At 43.7% G+C, this 27,956-nt stretch overlaps 3 protein-coding genes across 3 annotated transcripts in view; 1 reads left to right on the top strand and 2 right to left on the bottom strand.

Moving 5' to 3' along the window:
• dgke (diacylglycerol kinase, epsilon) overlaps positions 1 to 27,956 on the bottom strand; it is a 181,387-nt gene that overhangs the window by 120,061 nt on the left and 33,370 nt on the right. The gene's annotated exons all lie outside the window — the stretch shown is intronic.
• The window catches only part of rasal3 (RAS protein activator like 3), a 225,203-nt gene that overhangs the window by 183,691 nt on the left and 13,556 nt on the right, over positions 1 to 27,956 (top strand). The window lies entirely within an intron of this gene.
• On the bottom strand, positions 163 to 27,916 carry LOC142994636 (SEC14-like protein 1). The gene is made up of 16 exons (XM_076145424.1): positions 27,563 to 27,916; positions 25,467 to 25,556; positions 11,591 to 11,740; positions 11,349 to 11,480; positions 10,373 to 10,501; positions 9,804 to 10,077; positions 9,410 to 9,519; positions 9,123 to 9,312; positions 8,208 to 8,296; positions 7,775 to 7,845; positions 6,891 to 7,062; positions 6,513 to 6,647; positions 6,077 to 6,211; positions 5,511 to 5,762; positions 5,177 to 5,355; positions 163 to 3,264 (listed from the first exon to the last, which is right to left on the bottom strand). The coding sequence occupies exons 2-16, from the start codon at positions 25,527 to 25,529 to the stop codon at positions 3,159 to 3,161; spliced, it is 2,187 nt and encodes a 728-aa protein (XP_076001539.1). The 5' UTR covers positions 25,530 to 25,556; positions 27,563 to 27,916; the 3' UTR covers positions 163 to 3,158.

The raw sequence follows: 27,956 nt of genomic DNA, 5'->3' as shown, positions 1-27,956 counted from the left end.
ACTATCAACCTAAGGTAACTGTTGTAGCAAAAGTGTCCTTTGTGGCACAAAAGAAAACATTTGGGGACCACTGGTTCAATTCATGAAGCACAAAACAATGCATTTGCAAAGCTATGTTACAGACACAGAGCAAACTTAAAATGAATGAAACACAAGATGGTATATTTTCTCATAATTCAAGTTTAATGCTCTCAAAAGAAAATGCAAAGGTGCCATGTTCTCATTAACCCAAGTCCTTTTTACATTATCTCACACATGAGGGTAAAGAGAAGATATGCAATATTATCAGGAAGAAAAAAAAAGCAAGACAGACAAATGTATTTTAAGTCAAGACAAACAATTATAGCCCTCATCTGTCAATAAGATCCTGATGCATTAGTGCATCCTGTTTGGAGTCGAGCGAGAGTGGAAGTAAGTTCCAGTGTCTGTAGTAACGCCGTGTTCAGGTGCAACTGCATTTGATCAACTGGTCTGAGCACTTTATGCCCCACTTTATGGCTTCAATTCTCCACCGATTCTAGAAGCGCACGGGAAAAGTGGTTGAAAGCAAAATAAAGTAAAATTGGAGTTTACAAGTGAGAAAGAGACACGATGACACAACTAAGGAGTGTTCAGGTGTTCAACTGATGCTGCTTCTGTTGCTTTATCAGTTCAACATCTCAGTATGTTGCATTAAAATGAAACAAAGTCTCCTGAAAGGTTAAGAAATGAGTACTAAGGAGAACATGTAGGGTAGAAGTAAATGCTTGGTACATTTACAGGCATATATGTCACCATTTGGAACATTCACTCCATCCTGTGACAGTCATATTAATGCTTTATAGCCCTCTCTCTCTGAGGAGGTCCTTTTCTCAGTAACACATTTCAGGATATTGCAGTGAATGACATATAGACTACAAATCGACCCCTGACCTCTCTTTTAGTTAGTTAAAAAACAAAATGTAACAAAAATACAAACGAGCAGGTCCGTGATGTTTTTTTTTCTTTTTTGCCGTTTGACTCCCATGTAGAGTGGAAAGGCTTCTTCCCCCACAGACGGTGAGTTTTTGTTTGAAAGGATGGATGATAAGACAGGGAAACGTTGGATGGACTGCTGCCATGATTATCATCAACTTAATGATTTCCACAGTTAATATCTAAGCACAAAATCAGGCTTGTTCACATTTATATATAAAATTACCTCAATCTTTTGCTTTCTGACCAAAGAATGATTTGTTTTGTCTCTCTCTCTCTGATCGTTTCTGCCCTTTAGACATCAGAATCAAATCTAGGTCTATATCTATATCAAGAATACGTTTGTAACCATATAAAAAACAGTTGCATGGACGCGTTGCATTGGGAAATGTCCGCGTCATTCAATTGACAAATTGCTGATGACCCATCCAAAAAAAAGCAGGTGCATATCTAAGTGAGTATTACAAAGGCTAAAATGGTATTTATTGACACGTCGCTCTCAAAAATGGCTATAAGTATCTCTTAATTTTATAAATAACAAATCTGTAAACCCTTTCACCATGCAGCAACACACCACACTGCATCACCCCCATCAAGTGCTCCCATATCCACAACAACGCCAACCCACACCGGCACAGGTACAGTATCAATGTTTCCTACTGGCGCACTGACAAATGATAAGCATCACCACAAAGTAACATTCATCCATAAATTCATCAAATCTAATATCACACAGATGGAGAAATACAGAGTAATGGCAGTTTTGCCCGACGACTCCGCCCCCTTCCTTCCAAATGCAGGCATTTCATTGGTCAGCCAGAGCTAGCCAATCAGTAGCACATTCACAAATCAGCGACAAAGGCATCCCCGCTTGACAACTCCATGACGTTTACAGGTGATTCTCTTTCCCGCAGACGCCCGACACAAAGCAAACCAGTAAAGTGTGGCCATGTCAAGTGATGGTTAAAGTTTTCAAAGTGTGAGGAAGAGCAAAGAGTAAAAAGCGAAAGAAATGTTAACCCCACAGATTTCAGCTGTTTTACTGGCTCAGTTTGCCCGTCTGCAGTCTCCTACGTCACATACATCTTAATGATAAATAGAAATATTTCACACAGTATATAAATTCATATTATTGCTTCTAGCGGATTACTTCGCTAAGAGTCAGACCCGGGTCAGCCAGCGAGTGATACAGCCCTCATTAAAACACGGAGGTGGAGGGGTTTTGCCACACGAGAGCAGGAAATGATTTCCGGTAAAAGCTCCGCCTCTGAGCCGCAAACTCAGGGCTGAGGACGCTGCGTTACTTGATTGACAAATAAAATGGGTAGGATTGGTTCTCTCGGAGCCAGGCTCCGTTCTTCGGCAGGAATTCAGAATCCCTGTTGACATTTTTAGATGAAATTATTTGATTAATGCAAAACAAAAAAAAGAAAAGAAGTAAATATGAGTTATTTACAGCCCTTAAATACTCTTTCCTGTTAGGACATTATTTACTGCAACAGTTCCGGTAAGCAACGCACCCACTCAGAAACTCCACACTAATTGAAAAAATTCTTTGACACAGGTCTCCTAAGTTTAACCCCGCCCAAATTTGACCTATTAACAGTTGACCAGGTTGAACAATCCCTCTGGTAAATATGGCAAACTCTAGATTTTTGCATTTCATCAAATATCTGTGTGTGTGTGCTGTGTTTCGAAGTAACAGCACATCCAACTCCTTCAGCAAACTCATCTAAACGAGGTATGTGTCATCGCCGTGCGTGCCTGTGTATGAGTGTACACACGTATGCATATAAGTAACAGCGCCTCCAGTTTCTTCTTCCGCTTCCAGAATGAGAATATTGCTTCTTCCACTGGCACAATGCCGCTCCGCCCCCCCGCCGCTTAAGACACAAAGCACGCAAATGTTCTGCTAATGTTCTAATCTAACTGCTGCCCAGGCGAGAAAAATATACCACATTTGTGCAAAAGTCAGCCCTTTTAAATTGTACACAGTCTTTGTTTTTTCTTTTAACAGCAGATTTCTTTTAAATTCTTTGTCTTCTGTTTGTGCGAGCATGCTCCAGTTCCTCTCACTGGCTGTGCAGTAGGAAGTCCAAAGATTAATGGAGGAAGGGTGGAGTTGGGTTTGGCTGTTGAGAAGAAGGGCAGTAGGGGGGGGGGGATTGTGAGTATTGAAGTCCAAAGCCCTCCGTTTCCAGGTTCTACCTCGAGATCATGGAGCTGGACTGCGATTGGCTGGATGAGGTGGTGGCGGCGCTGAGCTGAGAGAAGCCGCTGTGGCTCGACTCCAGACTCGTCATGGAACCCCTGAAACGGAGACAGAAGGAAGTTAGCGGTGATGTCGTCACGCACAGGAGTGTGATGGCCACAGGCGGAGTGGATTTGTGTGCACAGCTCGTGCTCGTGATGCAAACTCAGAACCATGCAGCCAAATCAGGAGGGAGTTTCAATCGAAAGCCCGACCCATACTGGATTACTCAGGCTGATACTGTGCATTAATATTTGAGAGAGACAAAATATGAGTGTAATGTTTATGTACAACTAAATATTAAGGTTAAATATAAAGTGCAGTCAGGAAGTATTGAGACTCTGTCGGCTTATAAACCGACACTGGGCTCAGCTGATCTCAGCCCACATCGGCCTGCTGATATATGGGTAGGGCTCTTTTTCACTCGTTTGGCACGCAAAGCTCAGCTCAGGCTCTGAGAGCAACAACCAGCAGAACATCAGGTACAGATGATACTTCCAGATCATTTAGGAGGGATGAAAAGACTTTGGTGCTGCGCCTAAACAACAAGTACTACTAATCATGAGTCTCTGCAGCCTTTATTTAAGATTAAAAACAAATGGCCCAAGATCATGTATCGTGTCATCACCCAATCTGTACAGAGGGTTAGAGTTAACGGTGCTTTTTGTCAGAGATGAATGGAACTTTTTGTCTGCTTAAACTAAAGGGTGTGCCCATAAAGAATGTGATGACATAGAACACTTAAGGTTATGAGATGTTATGAGAGGCTGTAGTTTGTTTAAAGGTAATAACACGCCATTATTGAAGCAGGCTGTCATTAAGGCATCATGACAAAGTACGTCACCATTCATTCGTCATGGAAACAGAAAGCACCCTGCAGATCCTGTGACTGTGAAGTACTTCCACAGTAATATGTGTGTGATGCCTTATAAGTGTTTCTATAAGACATCTGGAAGCTTATGAAGGTTTACAGCATTTCTTACACATGCATTTATATGATGTTTGGTTACCTAGGATACATAGAGGATGAGGCTGCAAAAAGGCTTTCCTAAGTTCCATTTTACTTGAGCTCAGAGACGAGCTTAGATGTGTTAAATGTTCCTAGCAGAGGTTAGCAGCTGCTCGGGTCTTCGCCTTAGAGAAGTCATGACATAGCACAGTGTGTGTGTGTGTGTGTGTGTGAGAAAAACAAAAGCAAAATGTCAGGAAAAGTCTGTAGAGTAGGAATTCAAATTGTGTGTGTTTATATAGAGGTTAAGCACAAGAGTGTCCCTGATGTTTTTTTAGTCATGCAAGCACTGTGGTTAAGGCCAGCAGGTGGAGAGTTAGAGAGACTGCGTGTCAGTGCAGTGATTCCTTCCTCCGGTGCGGCTAAAGCACTCGGAGGAGACGTCAGCGTGACTTCTACAGGGAGGGGGAGGGGCAGGAGAGGGGTGCTGTTCAAGTCAGCGGCCAAAAAAGCGGCAATGAAAATCTGCTAGTGCTTGAAAGAAAAGGGGGCAAACACCGAGCCACTTACAAACTCTGCACATCACAGCAAGCCGTTCTTCACAGTAGAAGAGACACAGAGCAGGAGGAGGAAGGGACGGTGAGCGAAAAGGACAGGAGCGAATTGGAAAGAAAAGGCTGGATTAAAGGCGTGTGAGAGGGAGAGGGAGGCATCCTCATCTCACAACTCTGGGCCTAGAAAACTCATGATGCTCTTTGGGTTTTTTGCTGTTTTTACAGATTAATTTCATTCAAGTATCAGATGTCATACGTGGCACTATGTAGTAGAGTGAAGAGAGGAAGAACTGGAAGACAGGAGGTGAAATAAACAGTCAAAAAGGAATAATGTTTTAAGTCAAAACTACTGCAACTTCATGGTAAACACATTTGAAAGTAGCAAGAGATACGAAGACAGATACACGCCACTGATACACCATGTAGACGACTGCTCTTTGTCTGGAAGATACACACAGAGACACCAACCTGAAGTCCTCAGAGCCCAGCACCTCGGTGTAGTACATGACTTTACACTTGTGCGAGGAGACCTGCAGCGTGGCGAGCACGTCGTCCACTCGCGGCAGGTTGGTGGTGGAGCAAGCCGGCATGCTGTGGAACCGCCACTGGAGGATGTAGAAGCCCGGCCACCGTGTAATATGGGAGCCCTGGGGATAGAGGAGGAAGTCATGATACACACACTGCGCCCCAGGGTACTTTGGCCGCAGTTTCCCAGACTTGGAGTGTTATTTGCTCTCTAATAAGACCAATTACAAAACTAGAGGGACCTTGACACTGCCAGAGATGTAACCTGGACACTGACCTGCACGCTCTCTCCTTCTTTACACGTGAGTGGGGACTCCACCATGCTGTAATCTTGACCCAGTGTCCAGGATTTGTCGATGAGCTGGACATTGTTTCCCCCGGGGGAAGTGATGCCGTGGGCTCCCATGGGCTCTTTACGTGGTGGCTGGGGGGCCCGCTTGGAGTGGTAGATGTTGAAAACCACGTCACCTTTGCACACGTCAAAGTCCCAGGTGATCACTGAGGAGGCGTCGATGATCTCAATCAGCAACTGGTTGGAGGGAAGACAGCAGGTCAGACATTCTAAACTGTGAACGCCATGACTGACAGCTTTCATAGTGTTGGTGTAAAAATAGAAACTTATTGTTGTCATTTCAGGTTGCTCCACACGAGGGCACCATTTAATGCACAAAACATAAAATGTAAAAGAGATCAGCTTAAACAATGTGACTGTGGAGGAGGATTATTTTACAAAGCAAAGAGGCCACATTAGAGCCTCACTACAAACTATGACCACTAGATGGCAGAACGGACAAGCACTACAATCCCCCTTTGGCGCTCTCCCTCTCCATCTTGGCCCTTTACCTCGTGCGGTGCTCCCTTGAAGATGCTGGCCCCTTGGTAGATCGTCTCAGTCCACAGCCGGACATCTTCGTTATCGAGCTCTTCTGTCGTACGGTACATCGACTTGGGAACCAGGCCACCTTCTGGTACCTCACACTGCAGAGAGCAGAGTAAAAATATGCGTGCACACACAAGCACACACACACACAGATAGAATTAGGTCAGTAAAGGAGATCCCAAGGTGAGTGGTCAGATGTCAGTGAAAGTAGAACAGATTTAGATCAACAATACAGCGTGCAGGTTTCTGTGTGTGTGTGTGTGGGTGTGTGTGTGTGTGCACTGCTGAAATTTAATCTTCATGAATTGTTACTGTACAAGCTTAAAAACAATACAATACAAAAAGATAAATACATTTATACACCCCGGTCTCTACAGGATTGAAGGTGGACACACTCACCATACACTCCCCTCCCAGGAAGTCAGGGATGATCTCCTTGTCAATGTAGTCCACGAGCCCACCTGGACCCTGGTAGTCGTTGCCTGCATAGATCAGGAACTTCTTCCGGGTGTTTTCATCAATGAATGGGCTCACCTGAGAGTAGAGGAGGAAGATGATCACACACACAACAAGCCAAAGTCTCTCCACCCTTGTCAAAACCTTTGCCCTTACTATGTCTTCAGTATCAGCATCCTATCAGCCCCATTCTGATCTGACAAATGCCTTTAAGCGTACAGTCATCCACCCTTTTATCTACAGGTTAGCTGTGATCGTCACTGTGTAAGTAGTGTGTGAGGGCGTTCCAGCTGGTGTGGGTATTTGCCTCCTTGTTCTCACCAGTGTCCAAAGCACAGGGAAAACTCTGGGAGCTCTCAAGATAAGCAGCCGCCCAAGCGTCTCTGGGTAGTTTGCCTCCACGACCTCGATGATCCTCAGCAGGGCTTTGACTCCCGGCCGCCACAGGTGGCGCATGTTCAGACCCTCCAGATCTACCAGGCATGTCCAACAGCTGCAAAGAGGGAAGTGAGAGGAAGAGGATTAGGACAGGGACACATGCATGCACGCGCACACACACACACACACCGATGGGCACAAACGCCTTCTAGCCTCACTTAGCGCCTGTCACCCATTAAGTGCAGCTCGAGTAATGACAGCAGTGGTTGCTAATTCTGCCTCCACACATCTTCCCTTCCCCTTCCTTCAGTCCATTAAGTGTGAGGGCTGGGACATGGCAGCCATTTCACAAACGCCATCCCACATGAATCTTATCCCAGCCACCTCCTCCGGTCTGACAGAGGGCAGATGCCCTCTCCACTCTCTGGCTTTCACTCACCATCTGAATTGGAGCAGTGAAAATAGAAACCTTCCTGCATTCTTTCCGTACAGCCCCCTGGAATTGAGATTCCAGAGGGCTGTGTGCGTGTGCGTGTGTGTGTGTTGTGTGTTGTGTGTGTGTGTGTGTGTGTGTGTCTATACATGAAACCACCAGGACAGATGGAACAGAGGACTAATGGAAGACAGAAAGTGGAAAACATGTGGCTCAGGCACCAAATGGCACCAAGCACGGTTCATTATTTTACTATGATTGAATTTTTTCCCTACTTGTGTCCCACGTCTCTAGGGATCTGTGACTGTGCTCAAACTGAAGCGTCGGTTAAAGCCAAGCAGCCTGAATCGCCCTACACATACATTTGACATTTGGCACTTGTCTGCATGATTACCTGATCGGTCGACCAAACACCTTGGTGTTCTCCTCGCAGCATCTCAGACCCTCTTCATTGATGGACAAAACCTGAAATGACACAAAACACTCTCAGAGGTCTCTAGGGAGTGGACACTTTTACACAGATTTTTAATGCTGCCAGTCAAAATGTTCCTTTTGCTGCAAAGACAGAATAAATGGAAGGAAAGTGAAGAGAAAAATGGAGAGAAAACAAAAACAGCTGCCTGGGGAAAAAAGCAGCTGGTTCCAATTTAAGATGTGATTTTCATTCAAATATTTATATTCCTGATTCTTCTCAAAATATACAGTCAAATTTGTTACCCAAAGAAGTAGCCAGTCCCATCTATGAACTAACAATAACACACAGACACTCACACGTGCACACACAGACACAATACACGGTGTTGGGAGTTTGCAGCTGTAGTACATACGTGTCTGAGCAGAGACTCTTCTCCAAGAGCACGGACCAGCCCTTTGGTGTCCATCTGGCCCAGCCTCAGAACATACAAAGGACGGCCATCTAGAAGAAAGGAAGAAAACAAAACCAGTATTTACACTATCTGCCACACTATTTACATTCGATGAGGCTGCGTGTGAAAAGGATAGGTCGGGTTTGTTCAGCTGCCGCTTCCTTCATTTTCTGCAGGACAATGATCTAATGTGTGATTGATATCTTCAGTTATTCGTGGTGAGATTACATATCTTCTCATTGGACCTTAGTGTAGCATATTCGACACGTTTGACCCACACACGCAATATCATTTGACAGATTAGAAAACTGGGTGGGATTTTGTGGTCCAGTGTTAAAATGGTTTAAATCCTATTTACAAGACAGGTAATACTTTGTTGCCATTGGTGATGTTGTGTCTGAGCGCATTAATGTGATGTGCGGAGTACAACAGGGATCAATCCTTGGACCTCAAAAATGAAAAGCAATTACCTGCACTATGACGTGGGAGCCTTCAGTTATTTGATTAGCTGTACCCAGTCACGCTGTGTTCTAAATATGGAGTCCACAACAGTCACCCAGTGTGTGTGTCATGTTTTATTCACATACATAGCTGAGGGGTGTGGTTTGTTAAGAATGGCAGCAGTGTATCTAGAGTAAGTGTGTGTGTGTCCAGTTTGTTAGTTGAGCCGGCTTTCCCTGATGAATGGGCCGACCGCAGTGCGTCATCCTCAAACAGCAGGGTGATCTCAGTCCTTTACAACCCCATTCATAACTAAATAGATCCAACATTTATAAATAACTGTGCTTCAAATTCTTCCAAATACTCATTTCACGATATTGCATTTTTATTTTTTCAAAGCACATACATACGGTCAAACCCTCTGTCCTTGCCTACCTTTGTCGTGGTGGTGCCAGCCCCCGGTGTAGTAGTCCTGGAGGACCTGTGGCGAGGTCCAGGTCTCGAGCAGATAGTCTACCTGGTGCTGCTTCCTCCAGGTCAGGGACTGGCACAGGATCTCCCTGGCCTTATCCATGTTGAAGTCCCGCGCCCGCAGGAAACGCAGGATGTGCTCGTCTTTGGGGATCTGGATGATAAGGAGAGAGCATTTAGCTGCAACTAATTCATATCTGCACGTGTTCATGATAATAATTTCTCTAGTATGACAAATAAGAACCCATTACCTTTCCCTTGTGTGACTCCTGCAGCCATTTGCGGAGTCGGATCAGGCAGCTCTCCTGCAGGGGCGTGAGGTCGCCAAGGTAACGTTTGATATAATCCGCATCCAGCTTGTCTGTGTCACACAAACATAATGTTAACGGTTAACATCGCCACAACAAACACTGCAATCTAAAGCAAAGGGACTGTAATGGTGTTGGGAGTTATGAATGCATTGATGCATCAATTATGCAAACTCAAAGCATTGATCTATTAAAAGAAATGCTACGGCTTCGACAATAATCAATAGTTACTTAATAACAATAACATTCAACTGAAATATTCATGTCTTTGTTCTACTCTCTTGCTGAGATGTCTTTGAAGGCAGTGGTTCTAACTTCCAGCTGTGGAGGAACAGACCTTCAGGTGTAGCAGCCAGGTTGTCTGCTAGGCTGTCTGTCTGAAGCGCACTGCTGTCTGGTTTGGCATCCTGAGTGGCGCTGTCCTCGACATCTGCGGGCAGCGGGATAGGAGTGACGGGGGTGACTGGGAGCTTTGGGAGGACCGGGGGGGCGGTGGAGAGACTGGTTGGCCTGGGGATAGGTAGGGGGAGGGAGGAGGGTGACCAGCGGGGCACGTGGGTGATGCCCTCGTCTTCTAGCTCGTTCAGGTAGAACTCGATGATCTCCTTTCCCTGGGAGAGAAGAAGTAGAAAATAGATGACTCACTGCAGAGCAAGACCTCTTGAGGTTACAAAAGCTAATTTATGCTATTACAGTGTGACTGATCCTTCAGAAACGAATTTGTGCCAATCTTCAGCATTAATTAGACGTGTGTTTCATGTTTGTTGTTTTTGAGTTTATAGGGAAATCACACAGGAGACGTGGAAGAATTGAAAACGCTTGGAGCATTGAAATATTGCAGGTACTGCAGAGTATGAAAAAATATGTGGATTATACATATACATATACACACACACACACACACACCTTTTTGATACTGCTGGCATACTGCTTCATAGCAATCTTCTCCACCGTGCTTTCAAAGCCGAAGAACGACTTGATGTCCAGGCTGGCAGTTTGCTCAAAACACGTCCAGTCTTCATTCTCTGGGTGGACCTGCAAACACACACAGACACACACATACACACTGTAAATACTGTATATACGCAGAAACAAAATGACAGTGTTACCATAGCAACTACACGTCTAGCTTCACTAGATGATGACGCACGAAGAGAGCAGTCTTCATACTGTGTGCAGTGGGTGGGAGTGTGAATCAGTCTGTCCCTATATAATTAGCCAGCCAAACTTATCGCATGAGCAGATTTGTGCCTAAACAGGACAGCATGCAAACTCGCAAGGACACACACACACAAACACACGTGTCTCATCCACTACATGCTGTGTGGTATAGAGATGATCATGATTTTCATCCATCTTTCAATTTGACTCAGATGTCAACCCTGTCAAATTGGGAGCAGGAGTTGAAAACCTTTTTGAAGCTCCTGTGCTGAGAGCTTCACTTCCTCTGGCTACCAACATATTTCAACATTATCTGTGTGCATTGGCTCAGTCTAACTGAACGCTCTATCCTAAGTATCTTGTGAGTTGCATGAATTGAAGAAAAGCTTATAAAAAGATCTTCCTGTGTATATGCACCTAAAATTAGCACTTAGTTGGTTGGAGGCTAATACAAAAAGTGCTTGACCTCCTTAACTCCAAGCACACCCATTCACACAGGCAGATCTGAGGTCACAGTTTATGCCACTGGGCCTGAAGTACAGAGCACATTCGCTGGATTCAGCCAGAATGGGTGTGATGGAGCTGAATAATTTCACAGATAGCAAGCAACGAAGGCTTCCTGTCCATTTAGAAAAGCTTTATACGAGAGATCTGAGTGGAGTGACATTGGGAAAAGCTGTAAGTTGCTTTTGGACGACAGCTTTTATTTAATTTCACTGACCGAATAGCAGCACGTCTCATGGATGATGACTCTGTTGGAGAAAGTCTCGTTATGGGACTCGATGTGCAACGTCCTTTCCTTCCTGTTGAGCGTGTTTTTCTGGATGAAGTAGACATAATCCACGCCAGCAATCTGAAAAGACATTTTATTGTAATGAAAAACACTTATCCACATTGTAAAGTTTGTCTTTCCCATATAATATCCTGGCAGGCTGCACCGCTGCTGTGTATTACTCAACATACCCGTTTGAGCAGGCGTGGGGCGTCCACATCCAGGGCACAGCGGCGCTCCACCCTGGTGGTGGATCCATCCTCGTTGGTCTCCTCATTCACCACATCACTGGCCACAAACATGGGGATGAGGTGACATGTGGGGAAGCGGCGCTCATAGGCCTGATGGAGAAAGGACAGAAACAACCATCGTTAGAACTGTGGTGTGTGTTAGTGTTCATGCCAACAGTGCAGACGGTGATGAGCAACAATTGCTCCACTATAAATGTTGAAGTGAATCTAGAGGGCACTGAAAGGTTCAGAGATCAAATAAGAGACTTTATTCATTGGCCTCATTGGCTCTTACGATAGATTATACATATTCACCTTAGAAGCTACTGGCTTTCCAAATGGAATTACATCATCGTTACACTAGATGACCTCCAGCATATGAAAAATGTTAAGACTGAAAATTGGTAACAAAATACAAGATGCAGATTCTTTGAATTCATTAGCAAATACTTGACTTTTTCTGGAGAATGCAGGACTGCAGAGACTGTCAAAAATGTGAATAGGTGGGTAGAAAAGGGCTCGATGCAGAAATCAAGTGAGAGGCCAAACAATGGCTCCTTCAACTGTGCACCGCTCTAAACTTCTCACTGGAGCTGACTCACTGCACAGAAAGGCCAAATCCTGCACCTTTTCATTTCTCAAGGTCTCAATGCACAGAAACCGCTGCTGAGCCCATGGGGAGGACAAAGCCTCCAAATATGTCTTATGTGTTCCCATAAACTCAAAATTCAGCTATTGTGCTGAAGCCAGGCAGCTGTTATGCAACTTGGCCCTGACTGGCACTGCATGATGGCACCCATTTTTATCTTTTTAAATCAACCCCACCACTGCCGCCGCCACCACCCATGCTAGATCTGTTCTGCACTTAAAAAGCTGCCGGCAGTGCATCGCTGAAGGGCAGGTAATAACAAGTTTGAATATCTGATAAGTCAACAGCACGACTGTAAGTCAACAGTGAGCTGGAGTTGCTTAAAGTCAAGTCGGAGGTGAAGAGTGTGGAAAAGAAGCTAAGAACATACATTCTTGTTCATTTGAAGTAATTTATCTATTCATATGAAAAGAGATATAAGAGAAATATGTATGAAGGAACCCAAGGTGAAGACGACACATTAAATGATAGCAGTCCTCTTCAGTCATAGGAATGTGCTGGCCACCAACTCTTCTCTTATCCGTCTGTCCTTGCTGCATAAACCATAAGGCTCGGCCATTTTTTCAAGTGCCTATGAAAGTAAATTGAAGGACTGGAGTCTCCAGTACATTCATGAACACATTTACCCACCAGTGCGTGAGCGAAGGGCTAAATGGTGAAGAAAAGGAAAAGATGACCAGACACGCAAAGACAAAGAAGGAAACGTGGGGAGTATATGGGGAGTGATGGAGAAACGCATTTCCATTTGTTACGCATTTGCGATTTGTAAAATAAGGACCGGTACGCAGCAACTCTACTTTCCTTTGTATCAAACGAAAGACGAGTTGAAATCAACAGTATGGCTACAAGCTACGGTGCTGACTGAGAGTCCAGCCTTAAGGAAGAGATGTGGGACAGACTGTGAGATCACCTGAAAGGGCAAGTAATGTTCAAAAGGCTTCAGGGTTGGCTGAGTTAGTGTCCGCTGAGTCTGGCTGAAAAAGGAGCTGTGTTCATGGAGCATAGCCCGTATGTCTTTGAGCTCAGTTCATCGCCCCCGAAAGCTCAGAAAGCTGCATAATCACTCTGGCTTCAGAAGACACCCAAAATAGAACAAACAGAGACCAACATGTATTTAACATCTTCGGTTCATTTGTTCTCGTGAAGGGAAACTTGAAACAGCCCAAGTGAGAGACACTGGAATTGTTGATTTTAGTCAATGTTTGGTCTGACAGCTCACATTATTGGTATTTAGGATTGGATATACTTATATACTTATATATATATACTAAGAGTATCGCAAGACATAGCAAATACTCTCAACATACAAACTACAAACCCGGGACTTCAAACAAACAAAACAAAAATCCATTAGGGTTCACACTGTTTAGTATGTTGAGGAGCAGCAGCAGCCGGATGCTTTGTTTCTGAGCAGGCATTCAGCGGGGCTCAGCAGCCCCTGGCATCCTGCTGCCAGGAGTTGCCCACTGGCTGAGTGAATGCTGAGCTCTGTTTTTCAGCCCTGACGCTCTGGAACAACAGGGCGCAGCCTTTGTACTGCAGTCAGCACAACAGCATTGACTGTAAACATCATTTTCACCCATTAAAAGACCGTACGTCAACAAAGGTCAAGTCAATCACATCTATGGCCAAAACAAATCCTCTTCACGCCTGACAAATGATAGGCTTATGTGCAAAATCATTCCATGAGATAATATAATGTAAACTACCAACATGTACAGCACTACAAACTAACTCACACCCTAGTTCTGCATCATGAGAAACAGTCAAAACTAACTATCTGACTTTAGTAAGCCTTTGTGTACGGAAAATAGCCCAACTGGTAAAGTACGATAAAAGCAGGAAGCTGAAGGTCACAGGGAAACACAGGGGACGTCACTTGGCTTCAACGTTGGTTTTCTAAACATCTGACTGGCTCCCAAGCTACAATGGTTCTATTTTACTAAACACAACAACACAAATGCAACTTTAATCAGCATTTGCAGCAGTTGTTTAGTACAAGGGCATCAGAGCTACAACAGGATGTGTAAACTTTAACAGGATCTAAAGCAAAATCACCTGATTAGAGATCTTGCTTCAGTCACGTCATGGCTTCACGTGCACAGTGTACATGATTCACAATATACACCCATGAAGTCAAGCTGTGCGTACAGTAAAGTATGTCAATATTCAGGTCATCTGGCATTTAGCCAGACTGGTGGTGAAGTGTGTGACAATATTCCATGGAGAAATGCCTATTATTTCCTCCTCTTGCACAGTAATGTGCTCATTATTAAGGTGTTACGACGCTGAAACAGTTTGATTCCAACTATGAGTGCTTGTTTTTTTACCCCGTATGTACTGGGTAAAAGTACACACATGTTAAAATGAGTCAGCACCCTGCCTTGAAGTCATTCTAAGTACTAAACACGTCAATCCAAACACACAAAGTAACCAAACTCCAAAGCAAAGCAAATATTGATTTGGCCCTTTGCCTCAAACCATTCAAGAAACGTCTTATCACAATGGGAAAGTATATTTCAAAATGCCAAGACTAGTGAAGCCACAACAACAATACATGTAAGAAAGTGTGAGAACATCCTCTGGTCACCATGGCGACAGGATGCTTTCTGACACAATTCTTCCAGCCAAGTTGTGAGTAAGAGTTCCTGGAATTTGGCTGAGGACTTCATGTGCTTTCTACAAGTGCATGAGAGCAAATGTGAAAACAATACGTGTTGCTTAATCTCTTCCTGCATATACAGAAAAATGCTTTGCTATGAAGAGGAAGAGTCAACTGCAGAAAAACAAGAGCTGTTTTACTTAAGTAGACAGGAAGTTCAGTTGAAATGCTTAACAAGATTTGGTATTAAGATCTGGGGATATATAATTCAGTTTATGGCTCATAAGGGCTGCATAGTGTATGTAAACAAGTACACTGTACAACAGAGAAAGCAATAGGAGTACTGGCTGACAGCCCAACCATTATCGCGCAAAGAACACAGGTTTTACCAAAAGCTTCAACCTTTCTGTTGTGATTTATAGCAAATAAATAAATGACATGTAGCTGCAGTATCGAACATTAATTATATTCTTATGACAAGTGAATGGGATTTTGATTAAAATCCTTAAACACACAGAGAAGTATTTGCACTTCAAAACAAAAGGTGCATTTATCAGTTCTTTTATCAATATAAGATGTTCACAAATCTACACCTGGTCTGCATCAACACACAAACCAGTGAATTACAGCTGCAGGCTAAATAGCCAAGGCTCTCTCCCACACGATAAATGTAGAGTTTCAGAGGAAAACAACATGGGGAATGTAGAAAAATGTTCCATCTCGCAATATTAAGCAATCATTTCCATTTTTATGGATGTAAAGACTTATCGCTTGGCCCATGGCTTCACTTTCCTTTGCATTTTCTTAGAAGCAGTTCAAAACTGTAAAAACATAACCATCTTGGCAGTGGAAATGAAAAATGTTGGGACTTTCCAAACAGGTATAAGCTTCAAGCAAGGGTGTAACCAATAAGCCTGGCATTGTTTTAATGAGATGGGATTCAAAAGGCTGAGAACACCTGGGGTTGGCACAGAACCACCATTTGGAAACCTTAGTCATTAGTTGTGCAAGAATTAATGCAGGTGACACCGGTGCTAAGACATACTGGTGGCACAAGTAGCAACAACTACAAGCCTACAGAGCATGGAAATATTTATTGCAAAGGGGCAGTAAACAAAACAAGTCTTTGAAATGGACTCATAACTACACATTGAACCAATACACATTCCATTTTCACTGCATATTGTCAAGTCGGACAGCTCAAATACTGTTGCAGAAAGAGTTCACCAACACACTGTAACATCGCAAACAGTTCTACTGGAATGTTTGATATGAAACACGCACGCCCTCAGGCGAAGGCAAGACAGATGCTACACAACAGCTCTGACGCAACGCCTCCATGCATTTCCATTTTCATAATTGGATACACAAAAGCTAAAGCCAGTTGAGAGCTACGGGAGGCATGAACAGACTTGAGGGGAAATGTTCTGGAGCATCTAGTTTTATAGTATTTTGTAGTCCAAGGAGATGGTTCATTAAGTCACTGTAGGAGATAAAATAAAGTTCAAGCTAATCCTTCTGAAAAGACAAAAAACACCAGAGAAAATCCTGAGACAAACACTGACCAGAGACAGTTCCAACTGTCTTGGTAGTAGTGTTGTGAATCTGGAGCTTATAGAGCAGAGGTCAGCCTCTGCTATTTTTATTCATAACAGCCAGCTTTTCTTTTCGCTGGGAATATGGGAACATTTTGGCTTTAGGCACTTTCGAGATTAAGATACGTGATGGGACACTTTACATAATGTCAAAACATACCACCAGACAGAACACACAGAGCCAAAGGGCAGGGGCAATTATGGCTGCATTTCCTTATAAAAACAGAAACAAGTCCACTTAGACTGAGTCCAAACGCTAAGTTGGACTGTGCGTTTAAAAAGTTTAATAGTCTTACTGGAGAGCAAATATCATCTTTCATGACCGGTCTAAACTGGTTTCATATGTGACATCAAAGTACCCTCAACCGTGAAACAAAGATTTGATAAATAAAACTAAAGTCTTTAATTTAGTTTGGAACATTTTGTACTTGAAAGGAAAAAGAAAAGAAAAGGGGGAGGGGATACCATCTTCCATCATAGTCAAAATACAAAAATGCAAGACAACAATGTGGTATACTTTGTGGTGTCACACATTCAGTCACACTGATCTGAATTTAAAAAAGCAGACAACAAAAGGCTTCATACTGTTTGCCACTCTGGAAAGCTTGAAGTTTCATGTTGGGGAAAAAAAGCCACGTGACCTTGTATGACAATAAACATTTTTTTAGGTCAAAGCCAAGAAAGAGTGCCGCTAGGATGGGTGTGACATCATCACGCCTACGTCTGTTGACAAAAAGCATTAAGACTCTGGCCTCAGGCAGTCATGGGTCTTGGCCTGTTTGGGACATTATTTGCTGAGATCACACACAAGCCTCGTCAAACCCTGCAGTGTTGTTGGAGAAGCAACTGAGCATTTTTTTTGGTATTAGCATGCCAACAAACTGACTGGATCATGGTCAATACCACTGGTCTGGTTTACGATGTCAGGATTCTGCTCGGTGGATATTCAGGGGTTCAGAGGAGGCCAATAGAGAACCAGCTATCACTATTACACATCCCGAAGTTCATGGACACCAGCACGAAGCCAGTATCGCTATTTCATGAGATAGCCTATCACAGAGGAATGACAAACTTCTGAATGTAATGCTACAAGTGCACACGACCTTTAAGCCATCTGCTTACACAACATGATTATAATAACATTTGACTCCTCTAAAAAGGGTCAGGGTTTGAGGAGGCTATACGGTATGTTATGGAGGATTCAGGAGAATGACTTATGGTGAGGAAACATTCCTCCTGGTTTTCATTTTCAGAAAGAAGCTATAAACTTAAAACTAGGTCAAAGGCGATGATGGGAGAGAGCGAGAGGAAAGTTACTGAGTAGGCTGCTTGAAATTCTTTGGATCACCTGCACACTCCAAATTTGATTCAATAAAAAGTGATACAGTATATTCTATCAAATGATTCTCTGGGTTCGCAGCCTATCATTTTTATTTGTTTACCCAGCATTTCGGTTCCTTAAACACCAGGGTTTTCCATATCATTTTACAGCTTAGGCGTCAATTTAAGTGTTTTTGCTTAGCGCCTAAGGTACTTGGTCCCATTTCCAAAAAAACTTGTTACTAATGTGTTTTTGTTTGTTTAATGCAATATCATACAATTCCTTTTACATAGTGTTATGGGAAACCCTGAACAGGCTTTTACATTGATTCAATCACTAAAGTCCAACTCGACATGCAAAACTGACTTCCAGTTTGCAACCTCAATGCTGCATGTACTCGTTGTTATCGATACGTTTTGACACACCACAACAATAATGTTTGGCCAGAGGCAAAACCAGGGTGGTGGGACATCCATTCTTCTTTTCGTGTCAATGTATAAGAGTGGTTTCAGTATAATTCATTGAAAGATAATCTGTACTGACTCTCTTTTGAACATAAGTAGGTGAAGTTGCTCTGTTGGGAAAAGATCCCGTATTGCAGGAAAACTCCATGACCTTGTTCGCTACAGCTGGACCAACCAGTTTGACGACTGCAATGCTACAACGATACTGCAGGGACAGTATCATTCCAACATTTCTATTTCTATACCAGTTAATGTATTTGAGAAACGTGAAGGACTGCTGCTAATGTTACACGTAAATGCTTGTGGCCCTTCACTCATGTCGGTTTAGTCTTTCTTCCCTTGGTGACGAATCAGTAGCTCTACATTAGAGACTGTATTTGCCATGCCCTCTGGTTCAGGCTGGTCACATCCGAGCATAGGTGTAGACTTCATCTGGAGTGGGGGAGAACAAGCTCCCGATACATCAAATGCAACAATGGAGCCTTTGGTTTCTGCATGCCCCACCACCCACACCCTCTCTCCCTGTGATTTCACTACTATAGTGTGCATTGTAATGGCAGAACTGCCTGGGACTACCAACTTGCAGGGGACAATAGACCACTGTTCAAACGATAATGTTATATAAATGTAGAGTATTGGTTGGGCCTACCACATGGTATACTGCAAGGTATTGGAAGCAGGAAAGCCAACTGTCAGTTATCAAAAAAACATTACAGTGACAACAGAAAATGCTGAACTTCCAAGTATTTCTGCTGGCCAGAGTTAGACACTGTCAGAGCTAGTCTGATCACTGTCATGTCATCTTTGAAAATGTTCAGAGATTGATAGATTACCTCTTTGTACACCTTTCTATGGACACACAGGCTCCCTTAACACCCAGCAGGTAATATGACTGCACTTAATATGTTGAGGATAAAAATTAAAACATTGTCTTTGTTATGGTTCAAAAGAAGATAGAGGAAAAACAGCATGGGCTCATTAACATCTACAGGCTTTATCCCATTTGATTGACATATCTTGTGTGCAAAGGTATCATTCTTGCCCAAATAGCAGAATTTGGGATGAGATATACTATGTTCATTAACTTTCATAAAATTGTGATACTTGTATATACTGGAATCGATACAGGAAGTAACAATTAATATCTATACAAATTTCACATCAACCAGGCCAGTTATTGCTGAGATCAAAGTGGACAGACGGACCATGCAGGTCACATTAACTTCTACACTGCAGTACAAATGTGGCATTGGGTAAACTGTGCAGTCTGAAAAATGTGCCATCTAACTCTAACAACACCTCCTGGGCAGTGAATTACAGGAAACTGCAGCATAACTGATATCCTCCTTTACAGTATTGGAAAGAGGTGGTGGCGGAGCATATTGCCTTTTCTGGCACCACTATTAAATCATTCAGATATTTTATTGAATGGTTTTGGTTAACGCTGCAGTGGCTTCACTGACTGCGTCACATTTCTTCCAGGAAAGGAGTCAGGAGCAGTGAACCAATGAGCAGCTGGGAAGAGTGAGGGCAGAAGGAAAATGGGTGATTTGTGATCACTCTGTCTTGAAGGCTAAATGGGATGCTGTGTGTGTGTGTGTGTGTGTGTGTGTGTGTGTGTGTGTGTGTGTGTGTGTGTGTGTGTGTGTGTGTGTGTGTGTGTGTGTGTGTGTGTGTGTGTGTGTGTGTGTGTGTGTGTAACTGAAAACGCAGAACAGAAACACACACCACCATCATCATATTGCGTTTTGGCATCCGAGGTGTACACACTGGCCTTTCAGCCGATCAAACATCGCTGATGACTGACAGTCTTACACACAGTGGAGAAAGGGCTTACATCGGACCAAACTAAATAAATCAGAGATTATCAATCAAAAACCATCACTCTTCCACTAAACATGTCGCAAAATGGCAGAGATGCGAGTAACTATTGCAAGCCTGCGATGTGGTGCAATGTACGCTAAGAGTCATTGTGTAAGAGAATATGAACTAACACTGGTGGGTGTGTGTGTGTGTGTGTGTGTGTGTTTGTCTGGTGGACTGAAGGAGTGAAACAGAGTGGGGGAGGGGAGTGAATGAGGCAGCATCTCGACCTTGCAGCATGAGAGAGGGTGAATGAGTATCCTGCTGATCAGTGAATGAATTTAGCTGCAGAATTTTCTCACTGGCTCCCAGAGTCACATGGGGCTGGTTCAATCATTTATCAGTGCCGCTTTCAAACAGCATACAGGACGATAAGCTTTCCTCCCCAAGGAAGGCCGTAACTCTTTTTGTTTTTTGGCAAACAGCATGGAGTAAGTGAATCAGACATTGCAAGCGAAGGTCTGACAGATTCATTCAGATAAGTGGATGGAAATTCTCTGAATCATATCAGCAGGTACAATGCCAGGAATGGTTAAAGAGGTGAGTGTATATAAAGAAAATAAATCAGCAAATGCACCATCAAGAGGTCAAGTTTGTCATTTGTACTCCTGTACTCCCCTTTTCTCTTTTACCATAACAAAAAACGGAAATATCTACTTTTGCCGTGGAAGACAGACTGAAGCCTGGCCTGAATCTTATTACTGCATAAGGAGACAGTTAATGCTTTGAAAGTGAGACCATTACGTGATATGAGTGAGAGACAACCCAGAAGCTTACAGACAGATTAAATCAATACAGCAAAGCCCGCGATGCGTCGGCATCAGAGAATGAGGCTGTATCAGCTTTAAGCAGACCTGAATGTAAGTGGGTCAGGACATGGTGGAACAGGGCGTCACCCTGTTCTCTACTGAGGCAGGCTAAAAAGAGAAAAGCAGGATGAGCCAAGTTTAGAAACTGTGACCCGTAAACAGGTACGCAACAATGAACTGCATGCTCAATACTAAGTGTTAGCATTTAAAGAGACACAGCTACTTCAAAAAAAGAGGAAGTACAAATGTGCAAACCTGCTGTTGCTTAAGCTGACATGTGCAAATGTGAAAACACCCCTTTTTACTAGTGCACTCCTGGAATGTAAACATAAAAAAATGGAATGTAAACAAAAAGACACGAGTAAAGAAACCTCGGGCCAAGTAAGCTGAGCAAAAATTCATTCTTTCGGTTTTTTTTTCTTTCGTTCTCGTCGGTGCTTCTTTGCACATGTCACGCTTTGTTGCCGTCGCCGTGTTGCTGAGGAGAGGATTCATGTTATGTTTAACTGGCTACAGGCTATAGGAGAGTCTAATAAGAGGCCAACACACTCTGGGTCTGGGATAGTTCACCCAGTCTTCTGTTTTCTCTCCAGCTCCATTACCTCATCTATAAGCCATTTCATTTTCAATTACATTCTGTTGCTTCGACGTATGTCTGTCACATTTATGACGCAACTTCACTATCTTAAGAAAAACTAAATTGCTGTTGAAAATGAGTGTGACCTCATAAAAACATTCCGTGTTTTAAGTTCTTGTTAGTCATTCTGCTGATGTCGCTGCCATTTCCATAGAGGATTTAACTAAGAAGGAAACGGCCTCAGTTGTTGACGATGCCTCGACGTGAAGCAGGCATGAAACACTGAGGCACATCCTGTTCTTTCCCCTGCAGAATTCCTCGTGGGACAGCAGGGAGGACCAATGTGCTTTGTCCTGGTGGATTAACTGCACACCCATACGTCTCTATGGAGGTGAGGCCTTGGCTCGTGTAATACCCTCTTTTCTGGAGCATGGGCACTAATCTGGGAGTTTACAGGTTTGGGGGGTAGTTGTTGTATTTTAATCTCAACTATATTGACATGCAGCATCAACTCTGTGGTTATTAAGCATTACACATCACACACATATTGTTCTTTTGTCTTGTGGACACTAAGGTCGTTCTCTATATCTTCCAGTAACTTCCAGAAACAGTTGTTCCTTTGGGCCCGAAACGACAGCAAGAGGTGGGATTGTGTTGTGCTGCTGACATTCCTCTGTGACTCCCTGAGGGTAGACTACAGGCTCTGAAAGTGGGCTGCTGCCATAATAGCAGCAACAGCATCAAACACGCTTCCTGTTTTTGAGGCGCAGCAGCAAACTCATGGGACTGTGATTAAAAGAACCTGCTCCTATAATTCCTTACTTCCGCCTAAAGGAAAGAAACAACTTTGCGGATCGACAAAATGCTTATGAAGGTCAACACTATTACATTAAGCATGCCTGTGTGTTTATTTTTCTGTAACAAATCCAGTTGTTGTTGGAACACAGCCACTAGCAGGGATACAAGTGTTTTCATCTGAGTTTATCTACAAAGGAAGTTCAGTTTCCCAACAAGTGACACAGACGTGATGGTGTGCATTGCACTCTGGCGCCACTCTAGTGTAGTCGCCTCTCTCTCTCTCGGGAGTTGGCTCCCCAAAGTGACATGCAATCCTGGCCATTAGTCAGTTTAAGCAGCGCTCCAGTTCAAAGGGGCTCTGCACTCTTATTATTAAAGAGAAAAAAGTTAAATAACTGCCCCAAATAATTGGTCCACCCACCTGAACAAAGATTGGGAGCTGCTGTGCTAGAGAATAACTAGACTGCGATCAACCACACGCTACGCAGCAGGTGATCAAATCTGCCAAAAAGCTGTGAGCACTGTGAATCATGGCCATAGTGAGAGCAGGGCAGGTACCTGGTAAAGAACAGAAACAGCTGAAGGGCATCATAGATCCGAGGCTGTCTTACGCAAGAGTACTTTGGAGCCACGGCGGTGTTTGCCACAGTGTGAAATCCTTCCATAGCACCTTTCAGTGAGCTGAGCGGCTCCTCTGTGACGAGGATACACTCTATTTCACAACCAGACTAGAGGAATGCATTTTAACTCTGTAACAGAGGAATCTAGAGCCTTCATCTTACCCCTTAGAAGAGTTAATGGAAATTTCAAAGAGCTGGCAGAGTGAAGTGGAGGGAGAACGCGAAATTCCTCAAAATAAAATGTCAAACCTCATCCCCAAACGCATGAAACAGGAAAGACATTACTGGCCATTATTTCAGCAGCCTCAGCAGAAATGACACTGCTAAACTTAACTACAGCCCAACATGGCGTTATAAGAGGACGTCACCTGGGGCTCTGCATCACGCCTCAGCACCACCAACACATTAAGTACCACTTCAAAGACATACAAAAGTGAAAGTAGTCTTGACATGAATAACTCGTCGGCACAAAGCGAGCTGAAAACACAGAATAGATACCCTAAATATATCTGCTTCATGACAGCTTCCTTCAAAACAAGGAAGCTGTAACGCTGCCGTGCTGCAATGGAGACAGGGCTGCAATGGAGGAAGTGAGAGGGGAGAGATTTCTTTGGGTTTTCAGCAGAAAGTGCCAGCAATTGTTGTGACGCACCACTGGGTCTGGTCTGCAGTGTCTGCAAAAAAAAACTCTCTGCTGAAAGTCACAAGGGGGAAATGTACCGAAGATGCACCAAAAGCTGCTTCAGACGCACTGAGATGACTCATTAAGTAATACGTTCACAGTGCAGTATATTCTGACATTTATTACCATTAAACATACGAATCAAACTATTATCAGTTACTAAATTAATAACTATAACTGTAATTCTAAGTTAGCTCCAGCTTGTCTCAGACACCATAGCAGCGGCACACTCTGTCACACGCAGCAGACAGGTGTGACAGCAGGCAACCAAGAAGCCAGTGGTGGAATTAGGATTCTACCGAGGACCTTAGCCACGAGAAAATTGCATGTTCAGAAAATGTGATGTCAATGCTGACATGCTTGCGGGCCTAAGATGACGCAAAAGCAAAGCTTCCCCTCCAAATAAATGTGTCGTGGAAGCCGGCTTCATTTGTTTGTCAAATCTGACATCCACTGTTGTTGCATGGAATACTTCCACTACCACCAACGGGAAAATATTACAAACGGTCTGTCCACAAACACTGAAAATAGGTCAAGTCCATCTTAAAAGCCACAGAAGCAGCTGTGCTACTACTATTCCCTCCCTACTACTCCATGTGTAGAGCCAGGTGAAGCGAGCAGCTCCCCATTTATCTTCATCAGTTTGCCCGGTGCTGACTGCAGCCTCTGCTAAGGAGCTTTTGCCTTTCTAAATCCTCCCTTCTGCCAGAGCAGAAAGCAGATTTCAGCACGTAGAGACCGGTGCCATTATGCTATTGTGTCCTGGAGGAAGTAAAAGCTGATTGTTCCACATACAATAACAACTGAGTGTACGTCAGTAATGTCAAGTTAAACAAAACTCCCATCCCAAGTGTTGCTGTGAAACTACATGAAGGAGACACAGAACTAAGGTGCTCCATCAGTAAGTGTTCCTACACTTACAGGGCTGTGTCCCTTTGTAACATTAGCTCACCCAGGATGGGTTTACAGCACTGAGGTAAACTCTGACTGGTAGCTAAGTGTGGACTTTAATAAAATGAAGTAATGTAGGTGATGAAAGACGGGCTGGCACTAAGCGGTCGCAGAGTAAAATGAAAGGAGAGAGGCATGCAAATCGGCAGTCTCCACACGCAACGCAGGCACTCATGCCCGACAGTGAGTGTAAACACGCAGCAAGACAGCCGCTGACTAAAAGCCGAGCTAGGCTGTGAATCTTTTACAAAGCAAATGGACTACTACTGCCAAGTGTGCCGTGGAACCTCTGTTAAGACATAACAGCCTTGGTTTATCTATGGATGCTGAGTGTGCAGATGTGCAGTAAAGTGGTTCCAAGCTTCATTGAACAAAGCTCAGGTCTTAAATCTTCAGATGGCAGATGGCTAGATGGAGCAGGTCGTCGTTGTGAGCCACATGACATGAGCAAGCTTGCTTGTGGGTGTGTGTGTTGGGGAGGTTGCGTACATTTTTCACTCACACAGGTATGGTAGTGGTTGCTACGTAACCATTAAGGCAGAAGCTACAGTAGCAAGCTTGCAGGCCAGTTTCAAGTCCACTTCTAGTTTACTGAGACATTAGCACACTATGATTGCATGGATTCCATGTAAATGTTTTCACTGTTTGTCAATAGCCAGTCTTGCCCTAGTGTCGCTGCAAAACACAGAATTTCAAAACTTGTGGGAACATGTGTGGATTGCGTGCAATGCAGGTTGAGTTATTAGCAGCACTGAGCAGCAGCACTTTGAATTCATGAGCCAATCAGCTACTGCCCTCTGAATGTGACCTCATCTGCATTACATAACTACATAACTTCCTATAAATGGCATGTAATATTCATATGAACAACCGAGGTCGACTGAGGATGAATGCAGAGACACTTACCGCCATCACAAGCTCAAATGGATGCTTGTACACCCTGACGGGGGACTGGTACTTCTGCACCATGGTGCGGATTGTGGTGGTGACAACAACCTGAACACAGACAAAGAGAAAGAAATGTGAAAATAAACTACAAGCAGTGTGTTCAACTGTAATCCCATGGTTGATAAGAGAAAGGCTACGATCTGGGACTGCATTTGATGTGACGTGGCAACGTCACAGAAACAACATGGCTGCCAAAATGACAGCATTCACACTGCATCTGTCTCCGCAGCAGAAGGCTCAACGTGTTATTAACTAAAGGTGCATTTTATTCAGATGTGTTGGCCAGCAGCCGAAGGCAATAGAAAGCCAGGTGTGGTGATGAGCTGAACCGCAGCTCAGCTCTGCTGCGTCTCACTGGTCAATGGACGCAGTGATTCCCGCTCATTTATCAGACTACGCCACTGCAATAGAGATTGGCTATAAACTAGAGGGAATAAAAAATAAGCTATGCACAACTGCGGTCTCAGCTGGAGCTCGTGTCACAGCTGCTTACAACAACAACACGGTGTGCGCTGATAAATGGCCAGGTGCTGTTCATTCTATATGGTGTAACCAGCGCATTCCATATTTTGGAACCTTTGAGCGCAGGCTACAAAACAGGACAGAGGCTGAATGAAAACATGAAGGTCACTCACTGGAGCACAGACAAGGCTAAACAAGTCCAGAGAAAATGTTTTAAAACACTGCGTCTCACTATGATAAGAAATCAAAAAGGCCTGGATCCAGATCGACAAGGTTGGTCAAAATCAGTACAGAACCTCTGAAGTAACCCTGCCAAACAGACATGGACGACAACAAAACCAGGAATAATCAAGTCATTTCACCGTCTAGACCTCCAGTTATATTTAAACCCACTTGTAGTACACAAGTTTTCACCAGGTAAAAGATCTGCACTGACATATTGGCACGGTCCATATTAAACGCTGATACTGGCCGGTCTCATCTCCAGTATTGCTGTATAGGTTGGCAATTTTTAAAGCAGCATTTCTACGCATATATGTCCCTTGCTTCTTTTAAATTAAGTTCCATATATTTAGTTGTATATGTACGTTCATAATGTTGTACTAATATTTTATCAATTTTAAATGTATTACTGTTACCTCATCTTTGACAATACGGTTTATTCTACCATGCAGACGTTTGCAATAACTATCAAAATAACTAATTTGAGGGATTCGTACCAAAAATGCAACCTCAATGTTGTCAAATTTCAAATATGGATATTACCACAAAATTGCAGTACTGATTGGACTCCACTGTGTCTATTACCTGATATTATAATCAATATCAAACAAAACCTGTAGGATAAACTTGCTTGGTAGAACAATCAAGGTCTGGGCCAGGAGCAAAGTGATGTGTGTGTGTGTTGATAGATGTATAACTCCTGTGCTGTGCTAAGGACATGGCTACAGGATCTAACATCTCAGAGCTACTTACTGAGGGATCAGGGCAAGCAGACTAATAATAACCGGGCCGGGACAGACAAACACGTCCAAACAGCATCTAAGGTTTCTACTGTACTGCATAATTACCGTCATGTCGATCTGTAAGCACCTTTAGGCAGTCAAAACAAAACAATTACCAAAGAGTGTAAATGAGCAGATTACAAATGTTTAGACACAAACAAACCCAATTCAACTTAACACACACTTCTCTTTCTCAAGTTCGCGTCTTAACGACTGGGCTTTTCGACCATAACTTGGCAGTAGAACATTTTGTTGATGTATTTCCCGGTGGCTCGCCAGCTTTCACTTCACCGCTTGTGTTGCGCTCCTCTGTCTGACACACATTGATGTTTGTACAGCAGAGACCCGCAGCTGTGAAAGTTTGGACAGAGCCGAGTCTGCAAAGTAACACGTTTCAATGATGTATATTTCATTACTATTCCGTTTAGAATAAGATGAAGAGGCATAACTCCACGTACAGCTGGCTGAGTGTGTACCGCTCACATTTGCCACGCTGACTCGGATTACCTAACGACGCCGGCTAACCCGAGAGCTAGCGCTAACTTTACAATTAGACTTACTAACACAAACAAGATGCCGACTGCTTACCAGTGAGTCAAACAGGTGATGAATTGGTGGTTGCTTGATTCCGGCTAGTCCTCGTTTCTTCTCTGTGGTCTATCCGAGTGAACTCTTCCCATTCTCTGACTCGGCTCTTCACTTGGCCGGTGCGGGTGTCGCGAAGCAGACAGCGGCTAGCCTCCCCGTGCTAACTATCCATTTAGACGGTGATGGTGGCGGCTGGCTAAGCGGCTAAAGAGAAGTATCACAGCACGGCGGTGTAGCGCATGGTAACGGGGGATATAATGTCCCAAAAACAGCCCGCTACTGAGTCAAAAAGGTTAATAATGTACAGAGGAGGTTGAGCCTCCCTCCCTCCCTTCCTCTGAGCTGTCCTCTCTCCGCCAGACCGCCCCCTCTTCCTCCTCCTCCTCCTCGGTGA

Source organism: Genypterus blacodes, unplaced genomic scaffold (genome assembly GCF_046128005.1).
Source record: "Genypterus blacodes isolate CSIRO-AG114 ecotype Tasmania unplaced genomic scaffold, CSIRO-AGI_Gbla_v1 ptg000030l_1, whole genome shotgun sequence".
Classification (NCBI taxonomy): domain Eukaryota; kingdom Metazoa; phylum Chordata; class Actinopteri; order Ophidiiformes; family Ophidiidae; genus Genypterus; species Genypterus blacodes.
Note: the sequence above shows the minus strand (reverse complement) of the source record. Positions and strands in the feature narration are given on the sequence as shown.

What these genes read in the sequence shown, in the direction of transcription:
- LOC142994636 (XM_076145424.1), bottom strand. Translation starts at nt 25,529, where the DNA reads ATGGTGCAGAAGTACCAGTCCCCCGTCAGGGTGTACAAGCATCCATTT. An exon ending in ATGAGACGTGCTGCTATTCG is followed by an intron (nt 10,502 to 11,348) that starts GTCAGTGAAATT and finishes GTGTGTTTGCAG; the next exon opens with GTCCACCCAGAGAATGAAGA. An exon ending in CCTGGCTGCTACACCTGAAG is followed by an intron (nt 9,520 to 9,803) that starts GTCTGTTCCTCC and finishes TGTGTGACACAG; the next exon opens with ACAAGCTGGATGCGGATTAT.